This window comes from Rattus norvegicus, chromosome 20, assembly GCF_036323735.1.
Source record: "Rattus norvegicus strain BN/NHsdMcwi chromosome 20, GRCr8, whole genome shotgun sequence".
Taxonomy (NCBI): Eukaryota; Metazoa; Chordata; class Mammalia; order Rodentia; family Muridae; genus Rattus; species Rattus norvegicus.
The window spans coordinates 46,973,224-46,991,209 of NC_086038.1; the positions used below are offsets into that span (position 1 = coordinate 46,973,224).

General features: G+C 48.9%; 1 protein-coding gene across 3 annotated transcripts in view; it reads right to left on the reverse strand.

Moving 5' to 3' along the window:
• Positions 1–3,218: 3,218 nt before the first annotated feature.
• Positions 3,219–17,986, reverse strand: part of Armc2 (armadillo repeat containing 2) — a 107,447-nt gene continuing 92,679 nt past the window's right edge. For all 3 annotated transcript variants that reach the window (XM_574794.5, XM_039099142.2, XM_063279680.1), the window contains 5 exons: positions 17,397–17,519; positions 15,764–15,877; positions 12,810–12,942; positions 12,375–12,535; positions 3,219–5,356 (listed from right to left, as the gene is read on the reverse strand). In XM_574794.5, the coding sequence (XP_574794.3) occupies positions 5,199–5,356; positions 12,375–12,535; positions 12,810–12,942; positions 15,764–15,877; positions 17,397–17,519 (689 nt within the window). In that variant the 3' untranslated portion in view covers positions 3,219–5,198. The remainder of the gene's footprint in view (positions 5,357–12,374; positions 12,536–12,809; positions 12,943–15,763; positions 15,878–17,396; positions 17,520–17,986) is intronic.

Genomic DNA, 17,986 nt, shown 5'->3' on the forward strand with positions numbered 1-17,986 from the left:
AACCTGTATGCTGATGAGTGACACAAAGCTGGCAATCACCAGCACAAGGAACATGGGAAAACCTACGAGGATGTAAAATTGGACAACACAGCATTGACAAGTCGAGAGAGAGATCAGGAAATCTGCAAGCATCTCTTCTCAAAAGAAAATTTAAAATGCAGCCCCTCAGTGCACTGGCTGCAGGAAGGGCTGGAGTGGAGGCTGCAGTACATTTAAAAGGAGCACCGCATGAGCTGGAGAGATGGCTCAGCGGTTAAGAGCACTGACTGCTTTTCCTAGGGGTCCTGAGTTCAGATCCCCACTACACAGGATGGTTCACAACAGCTGCAATGTACTTATATAATAAATAAATGCGTTTTTTTTTTTAAAGGAGCATTGCTGAGGGAAAGGGAGGAAAGAGAAGAGGAGGAAAACAGAGAACAGGGAGGGAGGGAACAAGAGAAGAATCAATCCTATTGGAGAAACCAGGGAAAAGAAACGGCATTAAGAATCAACCAAGTTTGTTATTTTTAAGATCAACACAATTGATGAACCACACTAACTAGGTTGATAAATTGATAACCCACATTAGCTAGACAGAAACATCAAATAGTTGAAATTAGCAGGCCGTCAGGATGGCTCAGTGGTAAAGGTGCTCACTGTCATGAATGAACCTGAGCTCCATCCCCAGGACTCAGAGGGGAGAGGGAGAGAGCTGACTCAGCAATGTCCTGTCACCTCCACAGTGTGTCTCCCTGCAACTTCAGTACAGATGCATGCGCGTGGGCAGCCTGTGCGAGCGCACACACGCATGCACACACACACATACACACACACGGGCATGCACGCACACACACGCACATGCACGCACACGCACGCACACGCACGCACACACATGGGCGTGCACACACATACACCCAACATATGTAATGCACATATTCAGTCAACTTTATATACATTAGACATGTATATTATGCCTGCATCAGGACCAGTGCCCTGATTTTAGACTCTGCAGCCTCCGGGACTGGGAGTGTCCATGCTTTACCAGGCATCTTGTTACCACAGACTGAACACGTGTAGGCACCGTGAAGAAGCTTTATTCTGGAAATTATGAAACAGTGTCAGAAACTAAAAACTCAGTAAATGAAAGCTGTGCTCCTGGGTTAGAAGACCTATCGTATGGCTCCGATGCGCGTGCCACATCCAGCAATCGCACATCCACCTCAGTTACTACTGCTCCTCAGGGACAGTGCTTTGCAGGAGAGAAATCATATTCCAAAACTTACATCTTTCTCAATTTCTTCAGTGCCAGAGGTGGAACGTAGGGCCGCACACGCTAGTCGAATGCTCTGGCCCGTTCCTACCCACTGCCTGCTGCTTACTCTATTCTGAGATGGCCTTCTCTAGTGGCCAAGGCTAGGCTTGATGTCATTATGTAGCCCAGGATGGCTTCCGGCTCCTTCTGAGCAGACCTGTTTCACTGTGCCTGGGTCTAAAATGCACCTTGAACCCCAAAGTACCTTGAATAAACAAAACAAAAAGAGGTGGGGAGGGGGGAGAAAAGGACAGAGTCAGTGTTCTCTCTAAAATGAGTCAGGCAGGGTACTGTGCACATATAATAGCATAGAGGCAGACAAGAGACCAATGGAGTGGGAGAATACATCTGTGGAGAACCAGAAACCAGCAAATGTATATATGGACAAACAGTCCTCGGCGAATGAGCCAGGGCCACCCTGTGAGGGAAGGACAGTCCCTTCAACAAATGGTTTTGGAAAAGGAAGATGACTGCGTGGAAGAAATGAAGTTGGGCCTTTGCCTTTCATCACATACAGAAAATAACTCAAGGCCAGTAGGATTGCTCAGTGGTTAGGGGTGCTTGCCCATCCAGCCTGAGTTCAATCCCGGGGACCCATGTGATGGAAGACAAAAACCAACTCCCAAAAGTCCTTCTCGAGTACATACCACCCCCACCACAGAGAGAGAGAGAGAGAGAGAGAGAGAGAGAGAGAGAGAGAGAGAGAGAGAGATGTTAAAAAAAAAGATTTTCAAAGATGTAACCGTAAGGTCTCCCTCAATGTACAAAACTCCTAGGAAAAACACTGGGGAACCTTTTCGTGGCATTAGATTTGGCCAGAACTTCTCTTGTACGGTGACACTCAAAAACCACAGGCAGCAAGAGGAAAAACAAAACCAGGCACAGCTGCATAGATTGAGGACACTAGAGCGGAAGGCAGCCTGTGGAGAGGTGGAAAATGCTTGTAAATCCTGCATGTGGTTGATAATATGTAAAGGACCCCAAGGAGAACTGAACTGGCCAAAACCAGATGCTATGAGGAATACACTTCTGTTGTCAATCAGTCAAACTGTGGGATTTTTGTTATTAGAGACACCATTTCTGAGTATGTATAAAAATAACAAGAGCCCTCTCCTAGAGGACCTGGGTTTGATTCCCAGCACCCAGTGGTGGCTCACAGCCATCTGTAACTCGGGTTCTAAGGAACGTAATGCCCTCTCTGGCCTCCACAGGTGCCAGCATGCTGGCGGCAGAGACATACCTGCAGGCAAAACAGGCACACACACACAAATTTTTTTATTTTTTTATTTTTTTGGTTCTTTTTTTCGGAGCTGGGGACCGAACCCAGGGCCTTGCGCTTCCTAGGTAAGCGCTCTACCACTGAGCTAAATCCCCAGCCCCACAAATTTTTTTAAAAAAGAATAATAATGGAAGACTTTAGGGTTTTAGTCATTGCCCTTCCCCCAGGACACTTGCAGATAGGCAGACACAAAGGGCGCAGCCTACCTGAGTCTCAGGGGATGTGTTTCCTGTGAGGAGGAGACCGCCCCACCTCAGCTAGTAGTCACACACACATTGGGGGAGGGACATGTTTTGAGTAGGGCAGAATTTGACTATTTTTTCTTTTTAACCAAAGGAACAGGTAGATTCCCACGGATCAAGGAGATTTTCCTTCTTAAGACCCGAAGGCCCCGAGCTCTTAGGGACTTCCTCTGCTGAGCCTACCTGCATGTACAGGTGGATTAGAATTCGCCATTGCAAAATCTGCCTAATTCTGGAAATGTTGACCAGGCTGAGAAGTTTCAGCAACCCATTCAGTCTGGCCTGCCTCCATTCCCAAGGTCACATTTGGGGTCAAAAATAAGCTGTTCCTAAAGCTCTCTCTGAGACCAGCGAGCCTTCATCTGTCGAGGAGGGGCTAACACACACAACCACAACTGCTTGGTCTTTTTGAATAATTTATTCAAAGACAGATTTATCCTCCTGAGACGAGCGAGCGAGCGAGCAGGCTTCCGTCATAATTACAGCGTGTGCCCAAACCTGCTGACTGAGGCTACGCCCCAAACTTCGATGTGTGCTAATGGTGGTGGTCAACCTTATTAGCTCTGGGACCAATGAGTCTGCCTGCCAGGTATTTCCTGACAACCTTCCCCTCAGTTTCAGCAGCTCTCCCTCAGGCAACCCAGGTACAAAGAGGTCTGAGGCAAGCACAGGCTTTTGCCTTCCCACTTTTGCACTGGCTGGCGAGCGTACCCACTCTGTTTTTGCCACTACTGCTCCCTCACTGACTTGGGAATCCAGTTTCCTTCCTCGGTCTCTAGCAGGGACTGAAGCCCAGATGCTCTCCAGGAATCCTTCCGGTCTTCAGCGCCACACTGAGGCTGCTGAGGCATTCTGCCTCCTGGACCTGGTGAGATACTGGCTTCTCACATTCTCCAAAATGCAGGCAGCCATTGTTGGGTTTCACACACACACACACACACACACACACACACACACACACACGAACATATATATATGTATGTATATATGTATATATATTCTAAATATATATATTTCTAAGAACCCTGACTAACGCGTACACTAAAATAGAGGTAATATTCTCACTTTATAGTATGACTCGAGACATTTAGTCAATTGTCTAAGGCGGTTCCTCCCCAGCAGAGAGATGGGAAACAAACATTCGTCTTACAGCTAACCTTGTACTTTCTAACCTGTTATATCATCTCTCTTGGCTACAGTCTAATAAGGAGGACAACCATCTGATTCAGTCACTGTTTCAAATGAAAGGAAAGGTACTTTTTCATCTGTCCTGCTTCATTCAAGAAGTAGATAAGTGGGGCTGCCGTATGGCTCAGTGGTTAGCAGTACTTACTGCTCTTCCAGAAGACCTCAGTTTGTCTCCTAGCAATCGAGTCCAGCAGCTCAAAACCACCTGTAGCTCCAGTTCCGGGGGCTGACACCCTCTTCTGGATTCAAGGGAACACACACACACACACACACACACACACACACACACACACACACACACACGGGACATATGTTTACTCAGAGAGACACAAATAAAAAATTTAAAAATATTTTAAAAGTAGAGGCTGGAGAGATGGCTCAGTGGTTAAGAGCACTAGCTGCTCTTACAGCAGACCTGAGTTCAGGTCTCACCCCCGCACGGAGGCTCACAACCATCTATGACAGCAGTCTCAGGGGATCTGACACCCTCTTCTGGCCTCCACAGGTACTGCATGCACAGGGTGCACAAACATACATGCCGGCCAGACATCCACACAAACGAAGGGAAAACCCCTAGAATCTATAAGGACAATGACCTGAAGCAGTATTTCCTTCCACTCCCTTGCTGGGGATCAATCCCAGGGCCCTGAACCCGGTGGTCAGGTCATCTGCCACCGAGCTACATCTCCACGTAGTTCTCTCTACTTTCTGCTTACTCCTTCTCTTAGGACGAGGACAGAAACTTATTTCTGGATGTAGTAAGAGTTGCAGCAGCGGTCAGTGTGTGTGCCTCCCCTGTGGGCTGCTCTCCCGTGGACAAGGCCCCGTCTCCACTGTGCCGTCCCTTAGCTAGTGACCTGATGGAGCCCGCTCATCCCAAAGTCGTCAAACCGGGATTTTAAAGGCTCTTTTCTAAGTGAGTACGAGGCAAATAGAAAGAGAAGTCTTAGAAATGCATATATTTCCATCTCATACCTCGCATAGCAGAAAATATATATATATATATATATATATCTGTTTTCTGTAATTCCTAGAAAAAGAAATGCTTATTTCTTTCAAAATACTTAGGCTACTCGCTAAAATCAGTACTTTAAAAACGCTCGACGTGTGTGAATACTGAAAAGCTTTCGTGCTTTTACCATTTCCCGAGAAGGAGGGAGATCTGACCTCCCGGTTCTGCCTTGAGTGCGTCATGTTAGAAAGAAGGGACGGGCAGGGGCTCCAGGAGCGTGTGGTGACTCTGGATGCGCTTTAGAAGTTCCTGTGCCACGGGCTTGAATTCCGTCTCCCAGTGGAGTCTGTGGTAACTTTTTAAGTCTTGATCAAAACTGCTATCCAGGGCTAGTTCTTCATCTGCATCAGGGAAAAAAAATCAAAATGACAACTATTACTTGACGTGTGACTGCACTGCACAGAGTTCATCCCCCGTGACAGAACCGTCACTCTGGGTCACCTTTTTAACATCACCATGATGGGGCCACACAGATGTGATTTGTGATTAATGGGCGTGTGTCTGTTTTTGAGACAGATCTTTTATGCTAATCTATATCTCCTAGACTCACGTGACTCCCCTCTCCTGGGAGGAGAGGAGACCACAGGCTTATACCGCTGTACCCTGAGAAAGAAAGCTATTTTAATGAACTTCACAAAGATTTAAGTGTGTGTGTGTGTGTGTGTGTGTGTGTGTGTGTGTGTGTGTGTTTACTTTAGATCTTTTGTTGTTGTTCTTTTGTGGGGGGTGTCTTTTTTTTTTTTTTTTTTTTTTGGTTCTTTTTTTCGGAGCTGGGGACCGAACCCAGGGCCTTGCGCTTCCTAGGTAAGCGCTCTACCACTGAGCTAAATCCCCAGCCCCAGGGGGGTGTCTTTTAAAACAGGGTTTCTCTGTGTAGCCTTGGCTGTCCTGGAATTCACTCTGTAGACCAGGCTGGCCTCGAACTCACAGAGATCTGCCTGCCTCTGCCTCCAGAGGGCTGGGATTAAAGACATGTGCCACCGGTTATTTTTTATTATTGACATTATGAGTATCTCTGGGTGTCTGCCCTGATTGTCTGCCTGTGCACCAAGTTCATGTCTGCCGTCTGTGGAGGTCGAAGGGGCACAGGATCTCCTAGAACGGAAGCCAGAGATGGTTTGAGTCTCTACTGAGTGCTCAGGACAAAGGGCCTGGAGCTGCAGCCCCCCCCCCCCCCCAGCCTCTGCAGTGCTCAGCGCCGGGGGTGGGGGGGTGGGGGGGGTGTTGCTAGCAGGTGCCAGCCTGCCCTGCAAAACACGTACATTTTAGTGTCTTAATTTAAGAGGGCAAGAATTTGTTTTGTTTTTAGAAAAAAAAATCTTTGGATCGAAGTGAACTTTTCTTTCAATGATCTCGTTTCGCTTACTAGTTTGCATCCAAACATCACAAGTTCTCACAATAAACGAAGAATACTGCTTCCTCTCTCGAGCTTCCTCGAGTGAGCTTCCTCGCTCGAGCCACTGAAGGACTGATCGTTTAATGACTGAGGGTAGGAAAGGAGTCGGATGCTCTTTTGGACAAATGGGCCAATTTGACACAAGAGCCACTCCCCAACCCCACAGGTCCCAGAAAAAAAAAACAAAAAACAAAACAAAAAACAAAACAAAACTGGGGACACTGAAACTCTGAGTCCCCAAAGAGACGGTGAAAAATGCGGAAAAGCGCTGTGGAAATAAAATGCAACATGAAAGTTTAATTTGCTTCCTAATGTAAGAATGCACTGAATCTGGAAACACCCTCTTAAGTCTCCCCAAAGCTTTACTGCCCCCCCCTCTTTGCACGCTCCTACTGGGCCTCACAGACTTCGGGACTGTACCCTGGCTCTGTCATTCCGAGGTGGGACCTAAGCTATACAACCTATGGGGTGACCACTGAGTCTCAGGGGGACCACAAATCCTGCTGCTCACACACTGTGCAAGCTGCTCCAGGGCCAGTTAAAGCCGGTTGGAGAGTGCCCAACTCTTTGTTTACAGTGTCAGCAGCAGACGCTGCTTATCTGTTCCGCATACCTGGCACCGAGGGCGTTAGTGTCACCAGCATTAGATAAGCGGGTGAAGGATCCCTGTTTGTATGGCCTCTGCCCCTCAGGATCAAGGGCAGAACTACGAAGTTCTGAAGAGTTCCATTCAGACACAAGCCGGGCCTCCATGGAGACCTTGTAAACAAACCTGGCCCTCTCCACTGCTGACATAAACCTGGGCCTCACACCGGGAGGGCACTGCCAGGGTTCCAGGCCTTCAAAGGCCTTCCTGTTTGGCTTCTTCTGGGCAAGAAGAGCCTGCTAGACTGACCGACTCCAAACTTCTAGACCATCTTCCTGTTCTAGTTCTGAGCATTAAACATTTTTCGGCAAAGTCTGTTTTATGTTATTTCCCAAGGTGTTTCGTTCTAAGTCGTGGGGATCGTTATAATTTTCCCCTCCGTCGGGGCTGGGGATGGATTTGGCGGTTTGGCATGCTCTCCGTTTTTTTGTTTCAGTCTAACATTAACACTCTGGTACCTAGCATATATAGAAATATATAGTACTCAGATCACCCTGACGCCATTGTCAGGAGAGATGGGATAGGAAAAGTTAAATATCGACTGACCGGTAAGAAACATGCAGCCATTAGAGTGCATCAAGACACATCGACTGCATCAGGTATTGAGTTTGGAACTTGTGGTGCATAGATGGGCAGACCCTGATCTAATCCAGAAAGCCAGCTCCCACTCTCCGCTTTGTCACAAAACCTGAGGCCAAGCATCCAAGTACCTCTGGTGAGTGAGCACACACCGGCTGAGTCCAGCTCACACCGGCTGAGTCCAGCTCACACCTGCTGAGTCCAGCTCACACCGGCTGAGTCCAGCTCACACCGGCTGAGTCCAGCTCACACCGGCTGAGTCCAGCACACACCTGCTGAGTCCAGCTCACACCGGCTGAGTCCAGCACACACCGGCTGAGTCCAGCACACACCGGCTGAGTCCAGCACACACCTGCTGAGTCCAGCTCACACCGGCTGAGTCCAGCACACACCTGCTGAGTCCAGCACACACAGCTGAGTCCAGGGCCAGTGAGACTGCTCAGCAGGTTAAAGTGCCTGTCGCCAAGCCTCATAAACCTGAGTTCGAACCCAAAGTCCACATGATGGAAGAAGAGAAAAAACTGACCCCCAGAATTGTCTTCTGATCTCCATATGTGTACCATGGCATACTCAAGTGTGTACACATACACACACACACACACACACACACATGCAGACACAGACACACATACAAACACACACAGACACACACATAAACACACACAGACACGCATACAGACACACACAAACACACACAGACACACACAGATGCACACACTCAGACACACACATGCAGACACAGACACACATACACACACACGCAGACACACACAAACATGCACAAACACACATACTGAGATGCACATACTCAGACACACACATGTAGACACAGACACACACATACAAACACACACACAGATACACATATAAACACACATAGACACACACACAGACACACACAGACAGAGACACACACAGACACACAGACACAGACACAAACACAGAGACATACACACACACAAAGAGACACAAACACACAGACACACACAAATATACACACAGACACACACAAACACACACACACCCACACACACACACACCAGCAACAGCCACACTACCACCACTACCACCAGCACAACAAAACCTAAGCTATACACGACATCACAACAATAAATTCACACAAGTAAAGTCTACACATCTGCCTCTGTTTGGCAGCTTCGTAAAAGGACTTTACGTGGGCCCCAAGGTAAACACATCAGCTGTACTTGTAAGAAATGACTCTGGCAGCTACAGAGTTGGCTCAGTGGTTAAAACATAAATGCTCACTGCTCCTGCAGAGGCCTGGTTCCTAGCAGCTCACAATCACCCCATCCAGCTCCAGGGGATCCAACATCCTCCTCGGGCTCCTGTGTATACATGCACTGTGGCATACACTCACACAGACACACATAGATACACTGAACATACATTCGTATATACATTACATAATGTATTGAATGTTAATATTGAATATCGAATTATATATATGAATATACTATATCCTGTGCGTGTGTGTGTGCGTGTGTGTGTGTGTGTGTGTGTGTGTTACTAGGAAGTTTTAGACTATATGGTTATGTTGAAGACTGTCACTCTCTGAGTTTTATTTCAGTTAGGTAACTGTCAGAACTCTATTTTTGTCACATATATTTTCAAAACCAACACTTTTGTGATTCAACCTTGTTCTGCTTTTATCTCGGCCATTCTAATCTTTAGCTCCTTTTAAAAGGACTGGAGGTCAAATGCCCTGCCCCCGAGTGCCCACTTCACTGGCACTGTCTGACACAGCACAGCCATGGCTCTTGGATGCAGGCGAGTTCTGAGAGCCACAGCACAGACTACACAGCCCACAAAGCCCAGGCCTCAAGATTCACAAGGAGGGGCTGAGGAGATGGCTCAGTGGTTAACAAGTGTGAAGACAAGAGTTCAGGCCCTCAGACCCCAAAACGCTGGCTGTGCCAGCCCACCTGTATTCCAGTCCTGAAAGGCTTAGACACGGGCTCCTTGGAGCAGGCTGGCTCCTGAGAACAGCCACAGCAGTGAGCTCTGGGTTTAACTGAGAGACCCTGGCTTGAAGAATAATTCAACCCTCAGCCGTGGCCCCCGCATGCACACATGTGCACATGCATTCATACCCCTGAAGAAGAAGAGGATTATGCAAAGAAACCGGTTATGCTCTGCCCGGTGAGCTGGCTCCCTGATCAAACTGAGCTGACTTAGCTTTCCACACAACAGCGCCCCTGACCGGGATTTGCCGGAGACATGTGTGCTGGGCGCAGAAAGAACCAGAGGAAAACACAGGGCAGGTGTCCTCTGATGAAAAGACCCACCACTTCCTATGGGGCCTTAGGCAGATCGTGAAACTTCCCAGACTCGCCTTCTCCTAAGGGACCGCACCTAGCTAACGGCCTCAAATACACACTGGGAGTATTGAATGGACGTTGGGAAAAGGAGAAAGAAGTACAGACATGCTCGCAGAGCAGATCTGTGGCTGGCCTGGACAACTGAATGGCCATCATAATGTGAATGAGGAATGCACCACATCGACACCACTCACCAGGACGTTAGCACCCCCTGTAGCCAATCCACAGCTCTTATCAAGTGATGTGATTTCCCTCCTGTGGCTTCAGGGGGCAAAGCCACGATAAAGGAGAGATCCCAGAGGCCATGCTTCATGACCAGCCACTCATTAGCAGCCTGGGATTCCTGTGATTCCACAGCAGGCTTCAAAGGCTGTGAGAACCTCCAAGGGGGTGGGTGTATGGCATGTGTGGGGGCCAAAGGCTACAACAGTCCCATGGGAACTTGGGAATGGAGTGTGGCCATAGGCCAACTACAACCAAATGCCTCCTGGGAATTGTCCCTGCTCAGGAGCTGGCCCCAACACACTTTTCTGGCTGGCCCTTGCAGGTGGCTCCTGACATGCCTGTCGCTCACAGCTCACTGTCCCAAGCTTAGACAGCAAAGGCCAGTCTCTCGGGGAAGAAAATGAAAGCTCAGCTTACTGGTGAGTGGCTCCCTAAACCAGCCACATCTTTCTCCCTGAATGGGAGACACGGGGAAGACTGTCAACAGCAAAGGAGACACTGTAACAAACACTGGGTGTGGAAGCGGAAGCCTGAGGCAGGGGAATGTGGTTAGAGGGACCAGGGTCCTGAGGATGGCGGGTGCCAAGCAACCCTCGGGAGACTCTAGGATACCATTTTCCTGGCTTTCTTCTTCCTGCGAATTCTTCCCTGAACTGTCGTCGTGAGCTAGAGCAAGGATTCCCAACGCTGACTCTGCACTTTGGACTCAGCCAAGCAAGTATTTAAATCGTGGATTCTCAGGTTGGACCCAGAGCTCCTGAAGCAGAATTCCTAAGGCTGCGCCAGACCCGCCTGCGGTCTTAATTCTGCAGCTGATTTCCGAGCTCAGACAACCGGTGCAGGTATCCCTGATTCCTGCTGCCTGAGAAACTTTGTGTCCATGAGGACTTCAACTATTTGCAACTGGACCCATTCTTCTTTGAATTCTGACGCACGTACACACAGGAGAGCATATACCTTTATGACAAACTCCATCATGGCCAAGTAGATCTGATTCTTTCAAGTAACTAAGGGACCTCTGTTCCTGTCCTGTGATGTTCTGCCGCATCCCTTAGCGTTCATATGCATGGCAGCCGACCTTGCAGTCTTGTCTGGTATCAGACTATTGGTGTAAGTGAACATTCACTCCTAGGCACTCTGAACGGAAGGCATCAATTAACTGAACTTGGGATTAAAAACATAACTTAGAGAGGCATGCTGGTGTTACCAAGAGTGGCCCCCATAGGCTCACAGATCTGAAGGCCATTCGTGGGACTACCTGACAGGGACTGGAAGGTGTGGCCTTGTTAGGGAAGTGTGGCCTTTTTGGAGGAAGCGTGTCCCTGAGGAGGGCTTTGGGGTTTCAAAAGCTTAAGCCAGGACCAGTCTCTCTCCCCTTCTAAAATACCTGGAGATGTAGCACTCTCACGTCTGTCTGTCTGTCTGGGTGCTGCCATGATAATGTGTTCGGCCTCTGAAGGAGTAAGAAAGCCAATGCTTTCTTTTGTAGGAGTCGCTGTGGTCATGGTGTCTCTTCCCGGCAGCAGAACAGTAAGTCAAGAGGCTAAGCCCATGGTTTTAAAATTTACAAAGGCTAAAGAGAGAACCTAAATTTTGGGGCTGTTTGACTGGAAGACTTTGAGGTCTTTTATAATGCTTCTGTTGTGACAACTGTCTAAGCCTTTCCGGGACTGAGCAGAGTCCATCGCACTCTCGTTTTAGAGACAGAAAGACGCACAATGAAAGAGAGACTCAGTATTCAAATGACACCGCAAATGCAAGCCAGAAGGACTCGAGCCCATGGCTTCTTAGTTACTCTGAGCTTTTCCACGTAGCTCTGCTGGTTCATATAACTGGATGACCACCACCCGACCTGCACATGCGGAATAGAGTCCGCAAAATCATTCACTCATCAGATGACCTCAATTAGTTTTTAGATCTAAACAAGGTTGAAAAAAGTTCCAAAAACAGAGAAAAGTTAAAGAAGAAAATGATCTTTAGTTTATGTGCTTTAGTACCTTTCAAGTCTGAGGACCCCACTGTGGTGTCAAACCGATTCACAGCCCCTTCTCCCCATGATAATCAATGCCACTAATTAAATAGATTCATTTGAAATCATGACTTCATTCAAAACAGCTTCTTACCCTCTTTTCTTAGTGATGACGGAGTCTGAATGCTTTTAAACAGAGACTCACCTAAAAACGTCGACAAGAGGATGAGGAGTGTGTTGGTGACGTCATCTCCAAAACACTCGGAAGCGTTGGTGATGTTTTCACTGAAGTTCCACAAGGTCTTGCACACCAGGCAGGCCAGCTGCCAGTCACCAGGACCGAAATCTCTCAAACAATCCACTAACCTGAGTAGGAAGTGCCAGACTCAACTGTTAGTGGGACAGAATTTGTCTCCAAGGTTTAGGTTGTTACAACGCTGGCCTTCTGACTTCCATACGGTCATCATTTAACTGACTACAGAGTTGTCGCTCACGCACCTGAGTTGTGGTTAAGTGTCCCGTAGATTCTAAACACCGCCCCCCCGCCCCCCCCCCCCCCGCTCCTCTGGTGGAATGATCGATGGGCCCCAACCTCCCAGGAAGAGCATGTCCCCGTCAGGGTCCGTGCCTCGAAGCTTACTTTTTAATGCCACCGCCTTCTTTGAGCACCGCTCGCTTATCCTTATCCACCGTGAGATTCAGGAGGACCCCGCAGGCAGAGAAGCAAATGTCTTGGTGCTTGGCTTCCAGCAATGTGATCAAGAACTTGTGTACTGGGAGGACGGAGAACAAATGGAGACCGGTGAGCACCCACAGACCGGAAGTGAGCACCGGAAGGCCTGCGTCCCAGCTGGAGCTGGCTTTACAGCTGAGGTGGGATTTGGGGCTGAGGGACGGAGTAGGGGTAAGAGAGTGGGAAGATACGCTGGATTGTGGTTAGTGTGATGGACCCGTTCCTCCTAAGTTTTATCCAATTCCCATTGTAGACCCAACAACACCTACACTTTTGGAACCAATTCCTGCCTCCCACAGCTTCTGGCCCCATTTCCGCTACCACTGACCCAACAGCAGCTCCCTCTCCAGAGAGATGAGTCCTCTGCTGGTGGGAAGGAGGGAACGTGGGTAATATTTCTTCCTACTTCTGGTCGTTCTCAGAGGCCTTTTTGAACCTCCGGTTGTAACTCTAAGGCACAACCTAGGGCAACGGAGTCCGGTCCTATTGGGATTTTGCAAAACACAGGAGAAGCTCAGACTGCCAGAGGCTGGCCTGTCCAGCTCAGGGCTGCTAGTGCAGGGGTGGTGTAAGTTAGGGGGCGGAGCAACCATTTCCCCCTTCCTCCAAGGGGATGGAACTACAGACTATTTTTTCTTCCTCCAGTAGGGGGGTCCAGTGAAGGGCTCTGTGAGCAGATGGGGGTTGAACACCACCATATCCCATTTATGAAGCACCTGAGGGGCGATTTCCCTGTTGTCCACACAGACCTGTTGACTGGTTGGACAGTGAGCTTGACAGAGGCTACACCCCGTGCACATGTGTTCTGAACACCCCAAAGGGTGCACTGACAAGCACTGACAAGCGCTAGCTCTCTCTCAGCGTGTGGGGATGAGGGGTTGCCCCTTGCTGATACTGCAGCTGTGTCTGCCTTATCTAGATTTGCTGTCATCAACATGGAGAGACATTTTTGTTATCTGCAGGGCTGGTCTGTTTGGTTTGTGAAGGGGTCTTAGGTATTCTAGATGGAGAGTTTTACATCAACTCAACAGGAACCATAGTACCTGAGGGGAGGGAACATCACCTGAGAAACTGCTTCCATAATATCTAGCTGTATACAAGCCTATAGGGCATTTTCTTAAGTGGTGATACAGGAGGACCCAGAACATTGGGGGTGGGGCCACTTGAGCTGGTCCTGGGTCCTGGGTTCTATAAGGAAGCAGACTGAGCAGGAGAAGCACACCGGTAAGCAGCACCCCTCCATGACCTCTGTCTCAGCTCCCACAATGGCTTCCCTCAGTGGACTGTGATCAGGACATGCAAACCAAATGAACCCTTTCATCACACCACCAGTAACCCTGACTAAGACACCCAGGCTGGCCTTGAACCTACTGTGTAGCTGGCAGGTGACCTTGAAGTTTGGATCGTCTTGCCCCTGTTTCCCAAGCACTGAGGTTGACGGCTTACACCAACACACCGGGTCTGTGCAGTCTCAGGATTGAACCCGGGGCCTTGTGCATGCTAAGCGGACACTCAACTAAATAAAGGATCTGCAGCCCCCTAGACAGTTTTTAAAAAGGATTATTCTTACGCGAAATACATGGACAATGTGTGGTTCACATGAGCATTTGGATACCGGTTGCCTGTCTAGTTTAAGACCCAGAGCATTGCATCCAAACCACACTGTATTCCATCAACATATACAAGTCCCACTCATCAATCTGAGAAAATCAAATAAATAAATAAATACATAAATAGCAAATCCAACATATCTTTGATATCTCTTCCCCACATTCTCTCTCATTCCTACATAAATGTATATACATAAAAAAATATTTGGGGTTGGGGATTTAGCTCAGCGGTAGAGCGCTTGCCTAGCGAGCGCAAGGCCCTGGGTTCGGTCCCCAGCTCCGAAAAAAAAAAATATTTTAGGCAGTTCTTCTGAGTGTTGGGGGCTAGTTGAACAAGTTTTTGTGTTTTTTTTTTTTTTTTTTTTTTGCCTATTTACAGAGGCCTGGCTGGCCTGAACTCACTGTATAGACCATGGTGGTCATGAATCCACAGAGATTCACCTGCCTCTGCTTCCTGAAGGCTGGGTGGGGGCCGTATTTTAAATTTACACTGGTGACCTTTTTTCCTATTTATTTATTTATTTATTTATTTATTTATTTATTTATTTATTTTGGTTCTTTTTTTCGGAGCTGGGGACCGAACCCAGGGCCTTGCGCTTCCTAGGCGCGCTCTACCACTGAGCTAAATCCCCAGCCCCCCTATTTCTTACTATAACCAGCCTTTTGATGCCATGTTCTGTGTGTCAGGTCGATCCATGATGATCAGTGTCTGACTGATCTATAACATTATCGTATCTATAAACATTATTGTAATTGCTGTGGAACATTTTGTTGCATGAGCACACACAATTCCAAAGCATAATGCGTGACACTCACTGCGGCCGCCGCCCTTTTGGTGTTGCCCTCTTGGTAGTTACAAAGCAAGGTGTAACATATTCTAGCTTGTGCATGAAAACCATCACCCATCTATTCCCGGGAGTAGAAATAATGAGTGCTGAAAGCATTACACACACACACACACACACACACACACACACACACACAAACACACTCAACATGCATGTACACATACACACACATGCACTCACTCATGCACACACATATCATCACTCAAGAGGCTACTCTTGGGGTCGAGAACACAACCATGTCCATCCCAGAATCCTGTGCTGTCCCCCACACGGGACGAATGTGAAGTATGGTACATCTTGAAACAGAAACAAACATCAGGCTCTAATCGCCTAGGCCGCCAAGTCTCTTAGCTGACTATCGGCAAGAATCACATGCTTAGGATCTGAACTGTCATCAACCCACCATTTTTCTGCATGAGGAAATTGCAGACGTCATGGTCCTGGGAGAGATTTCCAAAGACACGCACAGCCTCCAGGATCCCATCCATGTTGTTGCTCACAAGGAGCTTTAAGAGCACTGGATTTGGCAATCAGAGAGAAAATAAGTACATTTAGAATAACTTCCAAATACCATACTCCCTACCACTACTACATAAGTGTGTGTGTGTGTTAGAGAGAGACGCGGCAATGCCGGAGGTAGTGTGGTGTGTGGTGATTTTTGTTTCTATGGGTTTGTTGTTGTTATTTGTTTGACACAGCCCTGCCTGGCCTGGAACTCACAATGTAGACCAGAATGGCCCTAAACTCTCAGAGATCCACCTGCCCCACCCTCTGCCTCTGCCTCTGCCCCTCTGCCCCTCTGCCCCTCTGCCTCTCTCTGCCTCTCTGCCTCTCTCTGCCTCTCTGCCTCTCTCTGCCTCTCTCTGCCTCTCTGCCTCTCTCTGCCTCTCTGCCTCTCTCTGCCTCTCTGCCTCTCTCTGCCTCTCTCTGCCTCTCTGCCTCTCTCTGCCTCTCTGCCTCTCTCTGCCTCTCTCTGCCTCTCTCTGCCTCTCTGCCTCTCTCTGCCTCTCTGCCTCTCTCTGCCTCTCTGCCCCTCTGCCTCTCTCTGCCTCTCTGCCTCTCTCTGCCTCTCTGCCTCTCTCTGCCTCTCTCTGCCTCTCTGCCTCTCTCTGCCTCTCTGCCTCTCTGCCTCTCTGCCTCTCTGCCTCTCTCTGCCCCTCTGCCTCTCTCTGCCTCTCTGCCTCTCTCTGCCTCTCTGCCTCTCTCTGCCTCTCTGCCTCTCTCTGCCTCTCTCTGCCTCTCTCTGCCTCTCTGCCTCTCTCTGCCTCTCTCTGCCTCTCTCTGCCTCTCTGCCTCTCTGCCTCTCTCTGCCTCTCTGCCTCTCTCTGCCTCTCTCTGCCTCTCTGCCTCTCTCTGCCTCTCTCTGCCTCTCTGCCTCTCTCTGCCTCTCTCTGCCTCTCTGCCTCTCTGCCTCTCTCTGCCTCTCTCTGCCTCTCTCTGCCTCTCTCTGCCTCTCTGCCTCTCTCTGCCTCTCTGCCTCTCTCTGCCTCTCTCTGCCTCTCTCTGCCTCTCTCTGCCTCTCTGCCTCTCTCTGCCTCTCTCTGCCTCTCTGCCTCTCTCTGCCTCTCTGCCTCTCTCTGCCTCTCTGCCTCTCTCTGCCTCTCTGCCTCTCTCTGCCTCTCTCTGCCTCTCTGCCTCTCTGCCTTTCTGTCTCTGCCCCTCTGCCCCTCTGCCCCTGCCCCTGCCCTTGCCTCTGGAGCACTCAAGAGTTTTACACATTTTTAAACTTACACTGGTAATATTATTCTCAACTTCTTCCTATAACTGAATTTAAAAGTGAGTGATAAATGATAAATCTTAAGTTCTCAGTATTTGGTAGGAGACATTCTAGTTAACATTCCTTTTAATGGTGCTAAAATACAAACCAAGAGGCATTTCAACAAAAACTAAGAAACAAACTGTCCCCATGTTCCAAGGTGCTCGGGTGTGTGGGTAGGGCAGCTGTCCTAGTAACTCCCTCAGATGTGGGCTTAGGAATTGCAGTCAAGACCTTAAGTGAATGTCTGTGAAGCCACGGCCGACTCTCTGAGCCTTACATTCAGCAACATACAGCTTTCTGTGTTGCAGGACAGAGCTCTTCACTTGGTAAAAGGACAGATTGTTGATGGCTGCTGTGGTGTTGATCACCAGCTCCTCACAGTCGCCCAGTGACTTCGATTCTGAAACCAAGGGGTAAGTGGGTGAGACACGCTCAATTCTGCAGGTCAGAGGATAAGGACAGTTGGGGCTGGGGAGTGAGCTGGGCTCCTGTGGCATGGGGGACGTGCTAACTCAACTCCCACAGCCAGGTCTAGGAAAGTTAGGTGGAGCCCTACGTCTGCAGTGAAGGGGACAATACCACAGTGACCTGAGCTGTCCTGGCCCCACCCATATGCTCTGACCTCAGGGTCCAAGCTTGCTCTCATTCCCACATCCTGCCTCCCAGTAGAGAGTGGTCCTGTGAGGGTCGTTATCCAAACACAGCAGAGAGCTCGATTCTCAGTTCCTCTGTCACCTGCCTGGCCCTGCCCCACCTCTGACTGACTTTCTTGCCTCTATACCCTGGGGCCAGGATTACAAATTCACCCACCTGGCCCAGTTTCTTGAAACAATGGCTTGGATTTTAAGTATTTCCTGGGGCTCCCAG